This window comes from Danio aesculapii, chromosome 16, assembly GCF_903798145.1.
Source record: "Danio aesculapii chromosome 16, fDanAes4.1, whole genome shotgun sequence".
In the NCBI taxonomy this organism is placed as follows: Eukaryota; Metazoa; Chordata; class Actinopteri; order Cypriniformes; family Danionidae; genus Danio; species Danio aesculapii.
The window spans coordinates 3,850,928-3,868,063 of NC_079450.1; the positions used below are offsets into that span (position 1 = coordinate 3,850,928).

A 17,136-nucleotide genomic window follows, 5' to 3' on the forward strand; every position below is an offset into this window, starting at 1 on the left:
TGAAGATTTACCCATGCTTTATCAGGCAGTTTTTGTTATGTTTATTATTGAATATAGGCTGAGTCAATAGTGTATTGAATAAGCTAAATTGGCTGTAGTGTATGAGTGTGTGTGAATGGGTGGTTTCCAATATTGGGTTGTGGCTGGAAAGGCATCTGCTGCATAAAACATGCTGGAATAGTTGGCAGTTCATTCCACTGTGGCGACCCCTGATAAACAAGGGACTTATGCGAAGAAAAATAAATGAATGAATAGTGTATTTTTTTAGAACTCAACAAATATCTTTATGGACAGCATACAGTAATTGAGATTAAAGTTTGTATTTATTTATTTATTTCATATATATGGCTTTTGTGTTTTATAGAATATGAGTTGATAAGGAGGAACGCTGCCGACAATTTATCCCCCTTTAAAAAGGTCAAAGTCAGAAGTTTGGAAATATTTTGGGTTCCAAAAAAATGCAGAGGGATTACGAAGACGGTTTCCCTTTTGCACATTCACTTTGATATAATTGCTCAAGTTTACTTTTATATTGTGTATTGTTTTATTTATATTTATTTGTATTTAAATGTATATATATATATGTATGTGTGTGTATATATATATATATGTATGTGTGTGTATATATATATATATGTATGTGTGTGTGTGTATATATATATATATATATATATATATATATATATATATATATATATATATATATATATATATATATATATATATATATATGTATATATGTATATATGTATATATGTATGTGTGTATATATATATATATATATATATATATATATATATATATATATATGTGTGTGTATATATATATGTGTATATGTATATATATATATATGTGTATATGTGTGTATTTTGGATGCAATTAATCACGGTTAATTTTTGCCTGGCACTATTTTTTTTTTTTTAACGCCACCATACCCAGAACCCACCCTCCGCCCCCAACACAGCTCCGCTGACTTTGATTCTAAGTGAAGATTAATGTCAGAATCAGCATTTTTGCGTGTGATTCCTCTGGAAGCGTGATGTGATTGGCGGTGAACATTTGCGATGTTTGTCTGCTAACCGATCTATTTCCTCTGTTGTTGTCTCAGAAAATGTAAAGACATACAGTTCTGGAGACCTTCCCAAGAAAGAGAATATTTAAAAGAGCCGATGTAGAGTAGATTCAAGACAAAGACAAAGAGAAAGATAAAGAGAAAGGTAAAGCTTGAAGATTCAAAGGGGACCTCGGCCTCGGTCTGAGCGCAGAAAGAGGAGCAGACTAAAGGTTATTGGGCCCAGTCTGAGTCTCCAAGTCAAGTAAAGATCAAGCTCAAGTCAAAGCTCAAGCATGTTAAAGGTAACCGACCCGTTTAATGCTGTATCCTACATCTCACAGAGCACACGATCATGATGATGATGATTTCTGTACACAGGTCATTTCTGTATTGCGTTTGATGCTGATTGCTAGCTGTTTCTGCAACTGCAGGCACTGAACACTGAACTAATGCACACCTCTACACTGTTCATAACCTCCTAGAGCTTGAGTGTCCTCATATGTGGACAGCACATTTGAGCTCTTTAGTGGCTGTTTAAAATACTATAAATGTTTTATATTTTGTTACAGACATACAGTGTCATCCTCCAACTGTTTTGCAGCATAATAAATGTCCCAAACACTATTTTTAACTGTCCAAAATGGGCAAAAAAAATTGTTTTTAACTCTCTGATAGTCAAAACATGTTTAAAAAAAATGTCCATGTTAAATATGCATTAAAGAAGATTCAGGAAAAAGTGTTTATGTAAATTCAGACCACGAGTCCACAAATATGGACATCATTTTTCTCTAAAAGTACATCGTATCAACAGATGATGCTTAGGTTTTTATTCTAATTAGGTTCTAATAAGCCCAAATACCAAAGAGAAATAAAAAATGCATGTAAAAAAACACCTTGGGTCTTATGAGGTTAACTTACAATATCTCATGCATATCCATCCTTCTGTTGAAAAGCTATGTTAAACATCTTAGAAATAAGTGTTATCTTAAAAACAAATGCTGTATAATAGAATCAAATATATTAGCATAATGTTGTACTTTAAATTGAATACTGTCATTTCATCTTATTTTGATTAGAAAATGACGAAATAAAAGAAAAAATAGCTATAAACGCATATCAATAAAATAGCTGTAATGCATATAAAAGGCGGCTTCACTATTGTCACTTATCTAGAAATGATGGAAAAAATGTAGAAGTTAAAATGTTACCAGCAGGGCTTGACTAACTTTTTTGATCACCAGTCACTGTGGCTAGGAATTTTTCAATGTCACTAGCCACTCGCCATTTTCTCTAGCCACAATTTTGCTGTTGGGAAAATATATTTTACACGCATAAATTTGACTTGGGCATGCTAAAAATTACAATTTTTTAAAATGTTGCGTTATGTCCACATGCCTCCTCGTTATTTTAACTTTTTTTATTTCACATGACTTTTTAGGGCTTAACACTAAGGTTTTACCATTTGTTTTCCTCTGGTCACACCAAACTAATTATTTCCTTGACACAAATTTTAAATAATGTGTTAAAACTAGCTAAACAAAGATGATGCTTAGGTTTTTATTCTAATTAGGTTCTAATAAGCCCAAATACCAAAAAGAAATAAAAAATGCATGAAAAAAACACCTTGGAAGAGGTTAACTTACAATATCTCATGCATATCCATCCTTCTGTTGAAAAGCTATGTTAAACATCTTAGAAATAAGTGTTATGTTAAAAACAAATGCTATATAATAGAATCAAATATATTAGCATAATGTTGTACTTTAAATTGAATACTGTCATTTCATCTTATTTTGATTAGAAAATGACAAAATAAAATAAAAAATAGCTATATTTAATAATAATATTAGACTAGATATTCTCCAAGACTCTTTTATACAGCTAAAGTGACATTTAAAGGCTTAACTAGGTTAATTAGGTTAACTAGGCAGGTTAGGGTAATTAGGCAAGTCATTTTATAATGATGGTTTGTTCTGTAGACTATCGAAACAAAATATAGCTTCAAGGGGCTAATAATATTGACCTTAAAATGGTGTTAAAAAAAGTAAAAACTGCTTTTATTCTAGCCGAAATAAAACAAGTATGACTTTCTCCAGAAGAAAAAAATATTATCAGACATACTGTGAACATTTCCTTGCTCTGTTAAACACCATTTGGGAAATATTAAAAAAATAATTTATAATTTTGACTTCAACTGTATATTATAAAATAACAAATATATTTATGCAGTTTTTTTATCATATCTATTTGTATATATGCTTGCAGCAAATATTTCCCTTTCTTTTTCTTCACACAAAAGTGCCTGAAGTTGTAGAAACACCCTTAAATACACTTAAAATTATGATTAGCATTTTCCTTTGATGATTGTGATGGTGATTTCATCCAGCACGATCCCCTGTTGCCGTTTCTCACAATGAAATGAAATGAGATGATGATGATGATGATGATTTGTGTTTTGCTCTATGATCGTTGATATTGTTTCTGCATATGAAACTGATGTTGATCTAGATTTGAGTGTGTATCAGCCTGTTCTCAATGCAAAGCCTTAACAGCAGCAGCATGTTTGAGGACGTTCGGGACGCAGAGGATGCGCTTCATAACCTGGACAGGAAGTGGATCTGCGGACGGCAGATCGAGATACAGTTCGCTCAAGGAGACAGGAAGAGTATGCATATAAAAGAACTTCATTAAAAAAATTAATAGTTTGTTCTACTCGAATAAAATTTAATTCAAGCTAGAAAAAGCTGAATATGTTTATAAATAGATGTATTCTACAAGCTAAATTGTTCATTTCTTTAAATTGGAAAAATGCATGCAGACCAAGTGTAGGATGTTGGCTGAAAGAAATGATAATAGAAGTAAAGGTAAATGCATGGTTTTTGTGGGAGTTTGAAGATCTTTCAGATTGTCCCTGAATGTGGTGGAGTTGGATATGTTATAATGTATATTCATGTAAAATACTGAAGTTTTTTATGCTTTCTCTGTAGTATTGAAGCACACACACTATCGGTCAAAAGTTTGGGCTCAGTTTTATGTTTCATGTTTGCTTTTTTATTATTAAGAATATTATTCTGGTTATCAAGGCGGCGTTTATGAAATGTTAATAAATTAAATATTTATTAAAACTGTTAACAACTGCTTTCTTATTATATGTAGTTTCAAATGAAATTATTACTCCAGTCATTATTGCTTGTATTACTAATACTATTAATAATAATAGTAATTAATATCAGAGTGATTTCTGAAGGATCATGTGACTCTGATGACTGGAGTAATGAAGCATAAAATTCATTAAAATCACTGGAATAAATGATTAAATTAAATGATAATCTACTTTTGAACAGTTATTTTATAGTGCAATAACATTTCACAATTTTACAATGTGTTTTCTATTTTTGATGAAATAAATGCAGTGTTGGTGAGCTGGGGAAGCTTATTTTAACACATTTAAAAGTCCTGCTGTCCCCAAACTTAACCGTTAGTGCATGTATAAATGTGAAGTAATTTTTACAACCATATATGGTAACTTTATTGAAACTGATTACAATTTGAGCTTCAATACAAGTTTATTTGTATTTATTTTATTATTTCACAATAATTGTTCCAAAGCAGCTTCATGAAAGATGAACATTATTATATTGCAGTCAGAATCTGAAAAAGATGGTTGGTGCCAATAGTCTTTCTGTTCCCCTTTTTCTGCTCCCTACCTGTCTATAAATTCCACTACCCTAAAAAATAATAATTACATTATAAAATAAATATATATATATTTTTATGATTATTTTTGGGGGGTTTTCACCTTTATTTGATAGTACATTAGAGAGTATAGACAGGAAAGTGTGTGGAGCAGTGAAAGGGGAAGGATCGATATAGGACCTCGAGGCGGGAATCAAACTTGGGTCGCCGTGAAGGCAAAGTGCCTTGTGCCGATGCACTAACCACTACACCATTTGCGCCAACAAATAATAATAAAAAAAAAATCTGGAAACTATATATATATGAAATATAAAGCTGTAAATAATGTGGAAATTACAGCTGTAAAAGCGAATGCATAGTTAATTTGCACATGAATACAATATAATTTATTATATATGTATGTATATGGACATATTTATATATGAGCAATATCACACGAGTAGCAGTGCCATGGGGCTGTATATAGTCACAGGTGGGAGGCAAAAGTGTGCCACCAGTGACTATACAGCCATATCGCACTGCTACTCATGTGATACTGTGTTTATACAACAGTTTGACAGCATAATCGTGTATATAAAAAAAGAAAATCAAGCATGGAGAGTCTCAAAATCCTTTTGTACGAGGAACTACTTTCTTCCGCCATTCATTCATATCTGCAGCTGACGTCAGAACGGCAGAAACCGTTGATATTTCGCAAACGTCACTTTAGAGCTAGTGTTTGAATAATTCTCCAGCGTAATGTCTAAAGGGATGAAAAAACAGGTGATTTTTAAAAGGCTGAACAGCATGAAATGCCATCAGTCTACAGAGATTTCCCAGTATTTCTCTGTTGCAATCTGGAGATTACTATGGTATAAATACAGCACTACAAGGTGCAAAATAGAAAGATCGACTTAGAAAGTCATTAACCTGTTGAATAATGATTTGATCAGCTGTAGTTTGAAATTACACTGTTTTCCTTCTCTAAGGCAGAGGTGTCCAAATTCAGTTCCAGAGGTCCGATGTCCTGGAGATTTCAGCTCTAACCCGAATCAAACACACCTGAACCAGCTAATCAAGCTCTTACTAGGTACACTAGAAACTCTCAGGCAGGTGTGTTGAAGCAAGTTGGAGCTAAAATCTGCAGGACACCAGCCCTCCAGGACCGAGTTTGGGCACCCCTGCTCTAAAGGCTTATTATGCGGTCTCTGTCATCATCTTGAGGATGAACATCGTTAACCGTCTTTGCTCAAAGACTAATCTGTCTCTCAGAAATTATAAATATTTAAAACAGGCACTATCCTTATAAATAAACTCCATTGTTGCAATCTTAACAACTACATTCTTAACTAAAAAAGCCTCAAAAGTACATTATGTTGACCAACAGCTGCAATATTTGTCAAACTGTAGAGTGTCCTCTGCTTGTTGCTGTATGTGGGTGGAGTAACACTCAATGGTGAAGGGTTAAAAGGCTTGATGAGTGCTGTTACTGGCAGAATATCGCACGGCTATCAGCCAATCAGATTCTAGAACCAGACAGAACCGTTGTATAAATATACGTTCATCGTTCTGTTGAAGATCTGAATAAAATAACAGTGCTATAGTATGCAATAGTTAACGTTTGAAGTGGAATCATAAATTAATTGTATCTTATTTTTTATTCTGAGTTGAAAATAACGAAACGTAATAAAATAAATAAGATAAAACTATTTTTTATTATAATTCATCATAAAAGCACCCAGTAACACTAAGGTTTTAAATGAGTATTAAATGTTTGTTCGATGTAGTATTTATATGAAATTCATAGCATATGCCTCAAATGTAATGTAATAATACTGTGTAATACTAATAATGTAATTTGTGTGTTTCAGCTCCCAATCAGATGAAGACGAAAGAGAATCGCTCTCCATCGCGGTACGACGACTACGAGCGTGACGGGCGACGCAGACGCTCTCGCAGCCGCAGCTACAGGAGCCGATCCCGCAGTCCATCACATGAGCGCCGCACACGCAGATCAGCCAGCCCCAGAGAGTCAGTACACACACACACACACACACACACATGCTGATTTTCATGTGTTATGGGGACTCTCCCATTAGCTGTGATGTCTCATCGCAGTGATAGACACATCGCAGGATACTCAATGTTGAGTTTATATGTTGGGATTTTAGTTAACCTAGAGCCACTGTTCGGGACACATGAGATTTGTAGAGTCACATCAGAGGAAGCTATAATGGAGTTACAGTTTGTCATTTGCACAAAGGCTCATGTAAGCTTTTAGGCACAAGGGAGTTTAAAGGGCCACGCTGTCTCAGCAGGGTGTTTTCACACATCTAGTTTGAAAAAAGTCAAGAAAGCGGGGAGAAACAAACACAAACACAGACGCAGGGGAGAAAGACAGTGGCTGTGTTCACATGGACATCAGTAATCCAATTATTTGCCAAATTATTAATTATTCGACTTTAACTGCAGTTTGACACTTTCATTCAGGAACATTTCATGCATGCCCCCCGTGACAAATGAGATATTGGATGTGAGGAACTGCTGGAGGAGTGGAGTTTTAATGTGTTTGATACCACATGGCGAATGGGAGGAAAAAAAAACTCATTTTGACTAAGGTCTGTCTTTACAAACTGAAAGAGTACTGCTGATACGAACTAACCGTGCCATCTGAATAAACAAACAAAGAACACCGATCACGCGCACTTACCAAATCTGTAGAGACAGAACAATCAACACCAACTGGAGCCATGTCAATATTAAAAGGAGATGAGCGGCAAATCTGGATTTCACCATTTCCAGATGTGAAAAGCTCTCGGGTAAAAAATGTTCCTTAGACACGTATTTTTGGCGCACGTCGCGTGCACTGTAATCCACACGTGAGTCCAGCTGCGCTCTCATAGCGGGAAAATGAAAACAAAACCTTCATTGCAGCACATTTATAAACACGACACTGATGACCCATGTCTCCAAACTGTTCTTGTTTTTCTTCTGCTTGTTTTGGCAACACAACGTGGCCTCTCTGCCGTCTGAACACTGTATCAGGTAAAAACAGTCTTCAAAGCTATCATGCATATTAATGATTGGGTTGAACCAAGTCTTTCTCATGAATGAATGCAGCACACTCAGAGACATCACAAAGTACTCCCAGGTACAGACGTCCAGTCTCCACGCTGGATTACACGCAAGGATCTAATCACCGTGACCCAGCTTCAGAAATTCAGTTCAAACCGGAGGAATGAATTTGCTCAAAATAACACAAAAACAACCTATTATCACCTCTTAGTAAAATAAATGTGTCTTAATAGTGTTTATAGCAGCATGAGACACATATATGACTGTCAACAGCTCAAGAAATGTGTTTTGGTGTTTCGTGACCCTTTAATATGTTCGCATGTTAAAATAAATCAGTACTTTAAAATGCAATATTTATTGTGTCTGACACTAAATTGACTGGTCTTTTTTTTTTTTATTAAATAGTACTTTAATATTAATCTGACCAGTTAACTGTTAATATTCAGTTAACGAGCGATGGTTGTCGGTTGGCAAAATTAACCGAAATGAGCATCCCCAAGACTAGTGTTATTGTACATTTGTACAATGACACTGTACAATATGTAACACTACATATTGTACAGTGTCATTGTACCAATTTTATTGCCTAATACTGTCAGACTCCCCAGAGTGTGCCAGTGGAAAAAATGATTTCATTTCTTACAAGTTTTATCTTCTTTCAAGTCAAATTATCTACACATTCTTCAGTCAGTTTGCCTTGTTTTGAGAAAAATCTGCTCAATTCTGACTTATTATTATTTATTTATTATTCTTTCCTGAAAAACAGAATTTTTGTTATGCATCTAATAGATTAGATTTTGAAATGTGCTGACACCTTCCCTTACGTGTGACTTATTTAATTTGGTTTATTGTTTGTGCAGCTCTCGGTCACATGGCAGACACCGGAGGAGCAGAAGCCATGAGAATGACAGGTAAACTTACCGCAAAAACATTCATGTCAGTGCAGTAAAATCAAGAGCTCAAACCAGCACACGTTAACTGTGTGTAAGAGAGAATGTACATTAAGTGAAGTTAGTTTCGAGAGGAGCACGTGCTTATGATTGACCACAGCTGGCTCTGCACTAGCTAATGCATGATCCACCAATCAGACCATTCCTAAGTCACTATAAATAACCAGAGTTTCATACCTCAGTCATCTTCGTTTTGTAGAGTCCCACCTTCCACCCCTACTCTTCCCCCTTTGCCTGGATAGGCCAGCATGGCGGCCCAGTGGTTAGCGCTGTTGCCTCACAGCAAGAATGTCACTGGTTCAAGTCTTTACAAGGCCAGTCGACATTGACACTGAACAAAACACGCTCTGCTCATGAAAGAGATGTCCTTGTTACTTTATTCAATAAGATCAATCTAAACTCATTTCTGTAGTTCATGCACCTCAGATGTTTGTAGTTTAAACAGTCAGGTTTAAATTGGGCACATGCACTGAAATAAATGATGTCTGCAAAACTGTTGTAAACAATTCATTTGCGTTGAATTTAAGCAAACAAATTAAATTTAAGAAAATTCAACTTAATTTGTTTGTTAAAATTCAACCCAAATAAATTGTTTACAACCACTTAATAATAAATCCAAGGAATCATCTTTGAATAATTTTTTTATCTGTGCAATTACATTTAATGTGTCAGATTGTGTCTGGCTCTGGTTGGGTCGGGTTTAATTTTTTGGGCCTGATCTAAGCTTTACTTCAACTGTATATATAAATATATATTTACCAAAGGTCAAGATGATTGGTAGTCAGTTATTATTCAGTCCATCCAGGATTTTGTGGAAAAAAGAAAAGGATAATCTGATTCATTGACTAAAAATGATTGATTGTAGTGAGTTTTTGCAAAATTTGCATTATTTCTTAATTGTTTTGCTGTGAAAATGTACACAAATGTACGTCTTAAGTCTTTATTCATGTTTTGACCTTGAGAATCATTGATTTCTGTCATTTATGTAAAGGAAACACTGAGAGAAACTACACTTAACTCTAGAAACTAGGGATGTAATGATTCACCTGACTCGCGATGTGATACAATTCACAATATCGCCACAATTTTTAACAAAATTATTTGAAACAAATTTAAGGTGAAGAGCCCTTTCATTTTTTCTTAAATGCTGCAAATCTTTTGCAAAGTAATATATTTTCTGCCATAACCAAATTGCTCTTTATAAACAAATAAATTCCCAAAAAAAGAAAGCGTATACAAACTAAAGACTCATTAACATAAACTAAAACTGTGACTGTGCTGTGATTTGACATTTTTAAACAAAAGTATCAGCATATTCTGGCATAAGCTGAGGTCTTTGCACATTTACAATGTCCCCTGCTGATGAAAAAACTTTCACTGGGTACTAAGGCCTCGTTTACTCTTATATGTTGAAGTTTTGAAACGCATACGTTTTGCTGTGGTTACGCCGTCCGCCCACACTACGCCAGAGTATTCGAGCACCAAAAACACTGAAGAGGCCGTTCTCATTTTAAAACGCTGCTGCTCTGTCTCAGTGTGAATGGGGGAAAACGGAGACATCTGAAAACAGAGGTGTGGCTGCAGACATTCACCAATCTGATTGGGGCTTCTTCCTCATATTAAGTAGCCTACACACAGTTCAGTCCTGCATCCTCTCCTTGTAAGCTCAGACTACCAAAGTTTGATATGGAGGACACGTCAGGTAAATCTTCAAAGGGAACAGTGAACTGTATAAGCTCATTCACATCACCCTGGCTATGCTGTTTCACTTTCTCAACAATAAAATAAAACATGGTATGCTTATTTTCATTTTGATACGAACTTAACAGACACCAAAAATGTCGAGGCGTCGTGTAGCTCCATATTTATATGAGCCTCATCTTTACTGTGTACATATTTATAACAAAATGGAGCCTATAACATCACTGCCTCCTTTCATTTTCAGTTAAAAATATGAAACATACCATCTCTTTTGCTGAATATCAGTTTTAATTATCAATAATGACCATTATAAAAGTATAACGTACAGTAAGTTTATACATTAAAGGAAGTAAATGCAAGGAATCAGTCAGATGTGCAGAATCAGTGTACGTGATTACATTAATTAAGATATTACTTATCTTTGTGCTCAGCCAAAACACATTACCTGAGAACAAGTAATAGATTCAAAACACCAAAGTCGGGGAATATGTGGTTAGATAGAGACAACAGGATGAATTAAAGATCACGTTTAACAAATAGAGATTAGATCCAGCGGCAGATCCTTGATGAACAATCCGACGTGCACAGCTCTCATATGGGTATGTGCTCAAAGCACGCTGCAGTGCATGCCAGAGAGTGTGTGTGTGGTCATGTGATGTGCGTTTTCAGTAGTGTAGTGTGAACGCAGAGCTGTTCAGAAACGCTGGGTGAAGCGGTAGTGTGGACGTGGATCATTTTCATTCTAAAACGCCATTTTAAAACTAAAGCGTGTTAGTGTAAATGGGGCCTGAGATGGCTGGTGTGGAGAGGAAAGCTTTTCCTAAACCAGAGAGCAATGTGTACAGAGGTGGTCAATAGGCCCTCTTCTCCAGGCCACAGGCATATATATTTCTTTATTTAACCAGATAAAAAACCCATTGAGATCAAGATCTCATTTACAAGGGTGACCTGGCCAAGAGTTCTGCAACACACGACTTATGAAAAAAATAAAATAATAATAATAATATTATTAATAATAATAAATAGAAAATCAATATAGTGTAAAAATACAGTTCAGTTGTTCAGCTTTACCACATTTCAATAAATTAAAAACACATACATTAAGAAATGGACTGTTGTTATTTGTTAAAAAGGATAAAGCGAAACGATGTCATTGGGATGAGCTCAGATAGGCATAACATACTAATTATAAAATTACTAATTATATGTAGGATAGAGACAGGAGTTGAACATGATTGTGAAGGTGAATAATTAATATTACCATAATTAAATTCAATTTAATTCACCTTTATTTGTATGGCGTTTTTACAATGTAGATTGTGTCAAAACAGCTTCACATAGAAGATTAAAGTAAATAGGAACAGTGTAGTTCAGTTTTCAGTTCAGTTTAGCTCAGTTCAGTGTGGTTTAATATTCACTACTGAGAGTCCAAACACTAAAGAGCAAATCCAACGATGCACAGCTCTACAGATCCCGAACCATGCAAGCCAGCGGCGACAGCGGAGAGGGAAAAAACTTCACCAATTGGTGAAAGTGAAGGGAAAAAAAACCTTGAGAGAAACCAGACTCCGATAAGGACGACCATTTCTCCACTGGCCAAACGTCTTGTGCAGAGCTGCAGTCCGGAAGCTGAATTAGCATAAGTATCAGTGTGATACACTTAAGATCATCTTAAACATTTTTAAATATTCAGTAATATGAACATTTGAAAAGGAGAGGATAAAAATAATCTAACACCTGCTTCTGTAACAGAACGACTTCACAAAAATCTTCACACTGCGTGGTTTGGCTAATTAATTAGTTTTTCACTGTGCTGACGGTTTATTTGCATCATATTTGTTCTTCTGTTAGTGTAAGTAAACGTCTTCTTGCAGTATTTGCACACAGTTTGTGTTTGGCTGGCACACTTCACTTCTTGCTGGCCGCTGATGTGCAGGTAAAGTGAGTTTGCGCCTGTAACCACAGCGCCCCCTCTGTTCAAAACATGTTCAGTTCAAATCGTCACATATTTGAATCGATTTTAAGCCGACTCGCGGTGAATCGTTACATCCCTACTAGAAACTAAATTTGTGACCATTGCTTGATTTTGTGTTAAATTCAGGGATTGTGAAATCCTTCAGGGTCTTCTTATTAGAGATTAAGATGCCTTGAGATATTGTGGTTGTATTCTGGAGAGCCTTGCGATCAAGTTTTCAAACACTAAACCCCTGGGGTTTTTTTTTTTTTTCTCAGACACCACTCACGGGATCACCACCGCAGACGCCACAGATCCTCCTCACACTCTCCTTCCCAGAATTCCAAGCACAAGTCAAAGAGCCGTCGCTCTGGATCCGGCAGTCCGGCAGCAGAAGAGCTGAAGCATGAGGACGAGACCAGATCCCGCTCCAGATCCAGATCATGGGCCGGACGCAAGTCAGGTGGACGCTAGCTACACTGCACAGATAACGTCTCCTTTCTAGAGCACATATATAAACAGACTTATATCAAGAAGCATTTCTAGACAAGTTGTGGTGTTTTCAGAAATAATGAATCCACTTTAAGTGAGTTTTTCCTTAAGACAAGCTAAATTTGGTAAGTAAAATAATCAGTATCACTTCATTTTGATGGTCCCTTTAACGCAATTCGTTGAATTTAAGTTGCATTGCATCTAAATACCAACTAATTCTCATTAGATGGTAAGTAGTGTGTTAGGTGTTAGGTCAGGGTTAGTGTAAGTTGACATGCTCTTGCAAAGTTTCTTATAGTGAGTTAAATGTTGAAGGAGCAGATGATAAGCAGACAGTCTACTAATACTCAAATGAGACGTGATTGTAATGTAATTGTAATGCAACTTTGTCAACAAAACGTGCAATAGGGACCATCAGATTGAAGATTATTTTGTAAGACTTTATTTTGAAGACATCTTTAGCTTGTTTTATGTACAATAATCTTGTTTTGGTATTGAAATGAGATTATTTTACTTGATGTAAAAATGATTTCCTTAGGGTTTCAGAGTTACTGAGTCTAAATATCTAAACTTTCTTACATCAGGAAGCTTTTTCTGGACACGTAAAAATTGTGTTGTTGTTTTTTCAGAAATAAGGAGTCAACTTTACGTATTTGTTTTTACATGAAACAAGCTAAATAATCTCCAGTGGGCTAAATAAAATGATCTTGTTTCAGCTAGCTTGTTTTAATTGCAATAATCTTGTTTTTGAGTTTCTATTGCGATCATCTAAACATTCTTACATCAAGAAGCCGTTTCTAGAGCAGGAAGAAAATATTGGGTAACACTTTAAAATAGTGGTCCATTAGTTAAAGATAGCTGATGTATTTACTAACACAATTATTAATTAAAGTTATTGAAGTTAAATAACTTTAGTTCATGTTAACTCACAGTGCTTTAATGTTGACAAGCACAGCTGTGGATGTTAATGCTTTAGTTAAACTATGATAAATAAAGGCTTATTCATACTTAATGTTAGTATACACACTAATGAAACCTTCATCTAAATATTGTGTTTCCTGTAATGAGTTAATTAAGTGAGTTTTTCCTTCAAACAAGGAGTAGAATCAGCAAATTTGGTAAGTAAAATGGTCTTATTAACTAAAACTAAAAACAGTATTGTTTGATTTACCCCACTGGTAGATTATTTAGCTTGTTTGAAGTACAATAGCCTTGTGTTTGGGTTGAAATAAGATTATTTAACATGGTGCAAAACTGCTTTTCTTTCTTAGAGTTTCCAGTCCAAACATCTGAACATTCTTACATCCAAAAGTGAAACATTAAAAAAACGAGTCCTCGCTGAGTTTCAAACTGGAGCAAGATTATTTGATTTAGCCCACTGGCAGATTATTTCAAGTATTTTCTAGACAAGTGAAAAACATTGTGGTGTTTTCAGAAATACGTTTCTCCTTTAAACAAGCAATAGAATGTGCAAATTTGCCAAGTAAAATAATCTTACTTCAATCTGAAAGCATCTTTAGCTTGATTTATGTACATTAATCTTGTGTTCAAGTTGCAAACAATATATTTTCTTGCTTGGACTTTCTTGTTTGTAGTCTAAATATCTAAAAATTCTTAAATTAAGATGGATTTTCTAGATAAATATTGTTTTCAAAAGGTAAAAAAAAAAAATTTATATATATTTTAGGTTATTTTACTTTCCAGAATGGTAGATTATTCAGCTTGTTTTGTTTTAAAATGCAATTTTTATTTGTCCAGAAACTGCTTTTTAAATAGAGAATTTCTAGATGTTTGGAAAGAAATCATTTTGTTGCCGTGTGCCCCTCTAGCAGGTCATTTTTCAAGTAAAAATGAATTCAAGTGAAAGAATTCAAGTCAACTGGAATTATTTTGTACTTTATAGTGCAAAACGTTTCTTTCTTACGTGTTTTATCTTGTTTCAAGATTGTGTCAAGCTCCAAATATCTGTAAGTTCTTCAATTAAGAAGTGAAATAAAAACAGAATACAGTCTTTAGATTGGACTAAACCAAATGAGCTTTCTTTTCCTGTAGAACAAGCTAAATATGGGCTAAGTGTAATGGTCTTGTTTATAGTTTATCTTTCTGTCCGGGATGGCAGATTATTTTGCTTGTTTTTAGAAAAATCTGGTCAAAGTCGAGCAAGTTTTTCCTTAAAAACAATGCAATTTCTTTTTACTTGTCTAGAAAATGGTTCTTAATTTAAGAACTTACAGATATTTGGACTGAAACGAGATCAAAATAGTAAGAAACTAAATCATTTTCTGCAGTCTGCCCCACAGTCTGTTTGTTTAGCTTGTTTAAAGTAAAATAATCCTGTTTTTGTGCTAATATGATTTGTTTATTTGGTGGATAAAAAATGCTTTTCTTATTTGGAGCTTTTGTCTTGTTTTTAGACCAAATATGTACAATTTGTTCAGTCAAGAAGCGTTTCTAGACAGAGTAAAGCATATTCATAACTGAGGTTTTCCTTTAAACACGCTGAATAATCTGCCAATGGTGTAATAATCTTGTTTTGAGATTATTTGACCAGGATGGCAGATTAATTTGCTTGTTTGTAGAAATAAATCAAGTTGATCAAGTTTTTCCTTAAAAACACGGCAATTTGTTTTACTTGTCTTGAAAATGCTTCTTGATTTAAGAGTTTTTGGATATTTTGGCTTGAAACAAGATCAATCTTATAAGAAAGAAAATCTTGTGCTAAAACTATTTCACTTCCCTCATTTGCAGATTATTTAGCATGTTTTAAGAACTGAAAACCAAATATTTTTGCTGGTCCAGAAAGTTCTTCTTGATTTAAGAACTGTTAGATATTTAGACTTGAAACAAGCTATAAAAAAAGAAATCTGCCAATGAGGAAGTTTTAAGTAAAATCATTTAATTTCAACCCCAAAACAAGATCATGTCTCTTGGCTCGTTTTAAGGACAAACTCAGCTAATTTTGATTATTACCTGCTAGTCTAGAAAATGCTTCTTGATTTAAGACTGTTTCGATGTATTTGGACTAGAAACGAGACAAACTCAGATGTTTTGCGGTGTGTTTTCCTCCTTGTGTGTTTGCTCCAGCTCAGCTCTCCTGCAGTGTTTTCTTCTTCTTCTTCTTTCAGATGTTTTTGTTCTTCTCAGATCCACATATAAGTGATGCAACCTGTCCGAAAGCTGATGTTTGATGCCAATATAGAGATGGCTTTATTTTTATAGTCGCTCATCCTGAACGCCAGCTTGTTTTTTTTGTTTGTCTAAAATGCATGACTTTTAAACATTGAATTTGGCATAAAAAGGAGTGTTTACAGCCGTTTATAATTACAAAGTTGCTGCGGTGTTACTTTTTAATTTAATTTTTATTTTTGAAAGGTTGTATCTGAGATTTCTTTAGTCCAGTTGATGGTAGCATCAGTTTATATATCGAAAATGTAGTATTTTTGTCATTGCAAAATAAACATGATATTAAAAAGTCTCTTGTGATTTGGATGAACGAATATAACTGATAATCTCTAACATTTATAGAAAAGATTTCTTTTGTTAATGCGTTAATATGACCAATGAACAACATTATTAAATGCTGATGTTATGGAAAACCACTATTTCTACAGTAATCATGTGTACAATTCTGATTAAATAATGATTAAAGTGCTTGAGGGAGCAATAAATCTGCTGTTATTTACATAGTTTAAATCCAAAATATGTATTTATTTATACCTACTACCTGTTTGTTACCTACTGATCAGGTAAACGTTACATCAGCAGTGTTTACATTAATTATATATATATATTCAGTTAAAGTCAGAATTATTTGCCCCTTTTTAAAGTTTTTTTCTTTTTTAAATTTTTCCCAAATGATGTTTATCAGAGCAAGGAAATTTTCACAGTATGTCTGATAATATTTTTTCTTCTGGAGAAAGTCTTATTTGTTTTATTTCGGCTAGAATAAAAGCAGTTTTAATTTTTTAAAAGCCATTTTAAAGACAATATTATTAGCCCTTTAAGCTATAAATATATACATTTTTTATTGTCTACAGAACAAACCATCATTATACAATAACTTGCTTAATTAACCTAATTAACCTAGTTAAGCCTTTAAATGTCACTTTAAGCTGTAGAGAAGTGCCTTGAAGAATATCTAGTCAAATATTATGTTAATAACTATAAATCAGTTATTAGAGATGAGTTATTAAAACTATTGTTTAGAAATGTGCTGAAAAAAATCTCTGTTAAAC

At 34.2% G+C, this 17,136-nt stretch overlaps 1 protein-coding gene across 1 annotated transcript in view; it reads left to right on the forward strand.

Annotated features, from left to right (window-relative positions):
• Positions 1 to 16,551, forward strand: part of srsf10a (serine and arginine rich splicing factor 10a) — a 27,219-nt gene extending 10,668 nt beyond the window's left edge. Inside the window, exons 3-6 of the mRNA XM_056474939.1 lie at positions 3,616 to 3,719; positions 6,601 to 6,760; positions 8,665 to 8,715; positions 12,688 to 16,551. Of these exons, the coding sequence (XP_056330914.1) occupies positions 3,616 to 3,719; positions 6,601 to 6,760; positions 8,665 to 8,715; positions 12,688 to 12,883 (511 nt within the window). The 3' untranslated portion in view covers positions 12,884 to 16,551. The remainder of the gene's footprint in view (positions 1 to 3,615; positions 3,720 to 6,600; positions 6,761 to 8,664; positions 8,716 to 12,687) is intronic.
• The last annotated feature ends 585 nt before the right edge of the window (positions 16,552 to 17,136 follow it).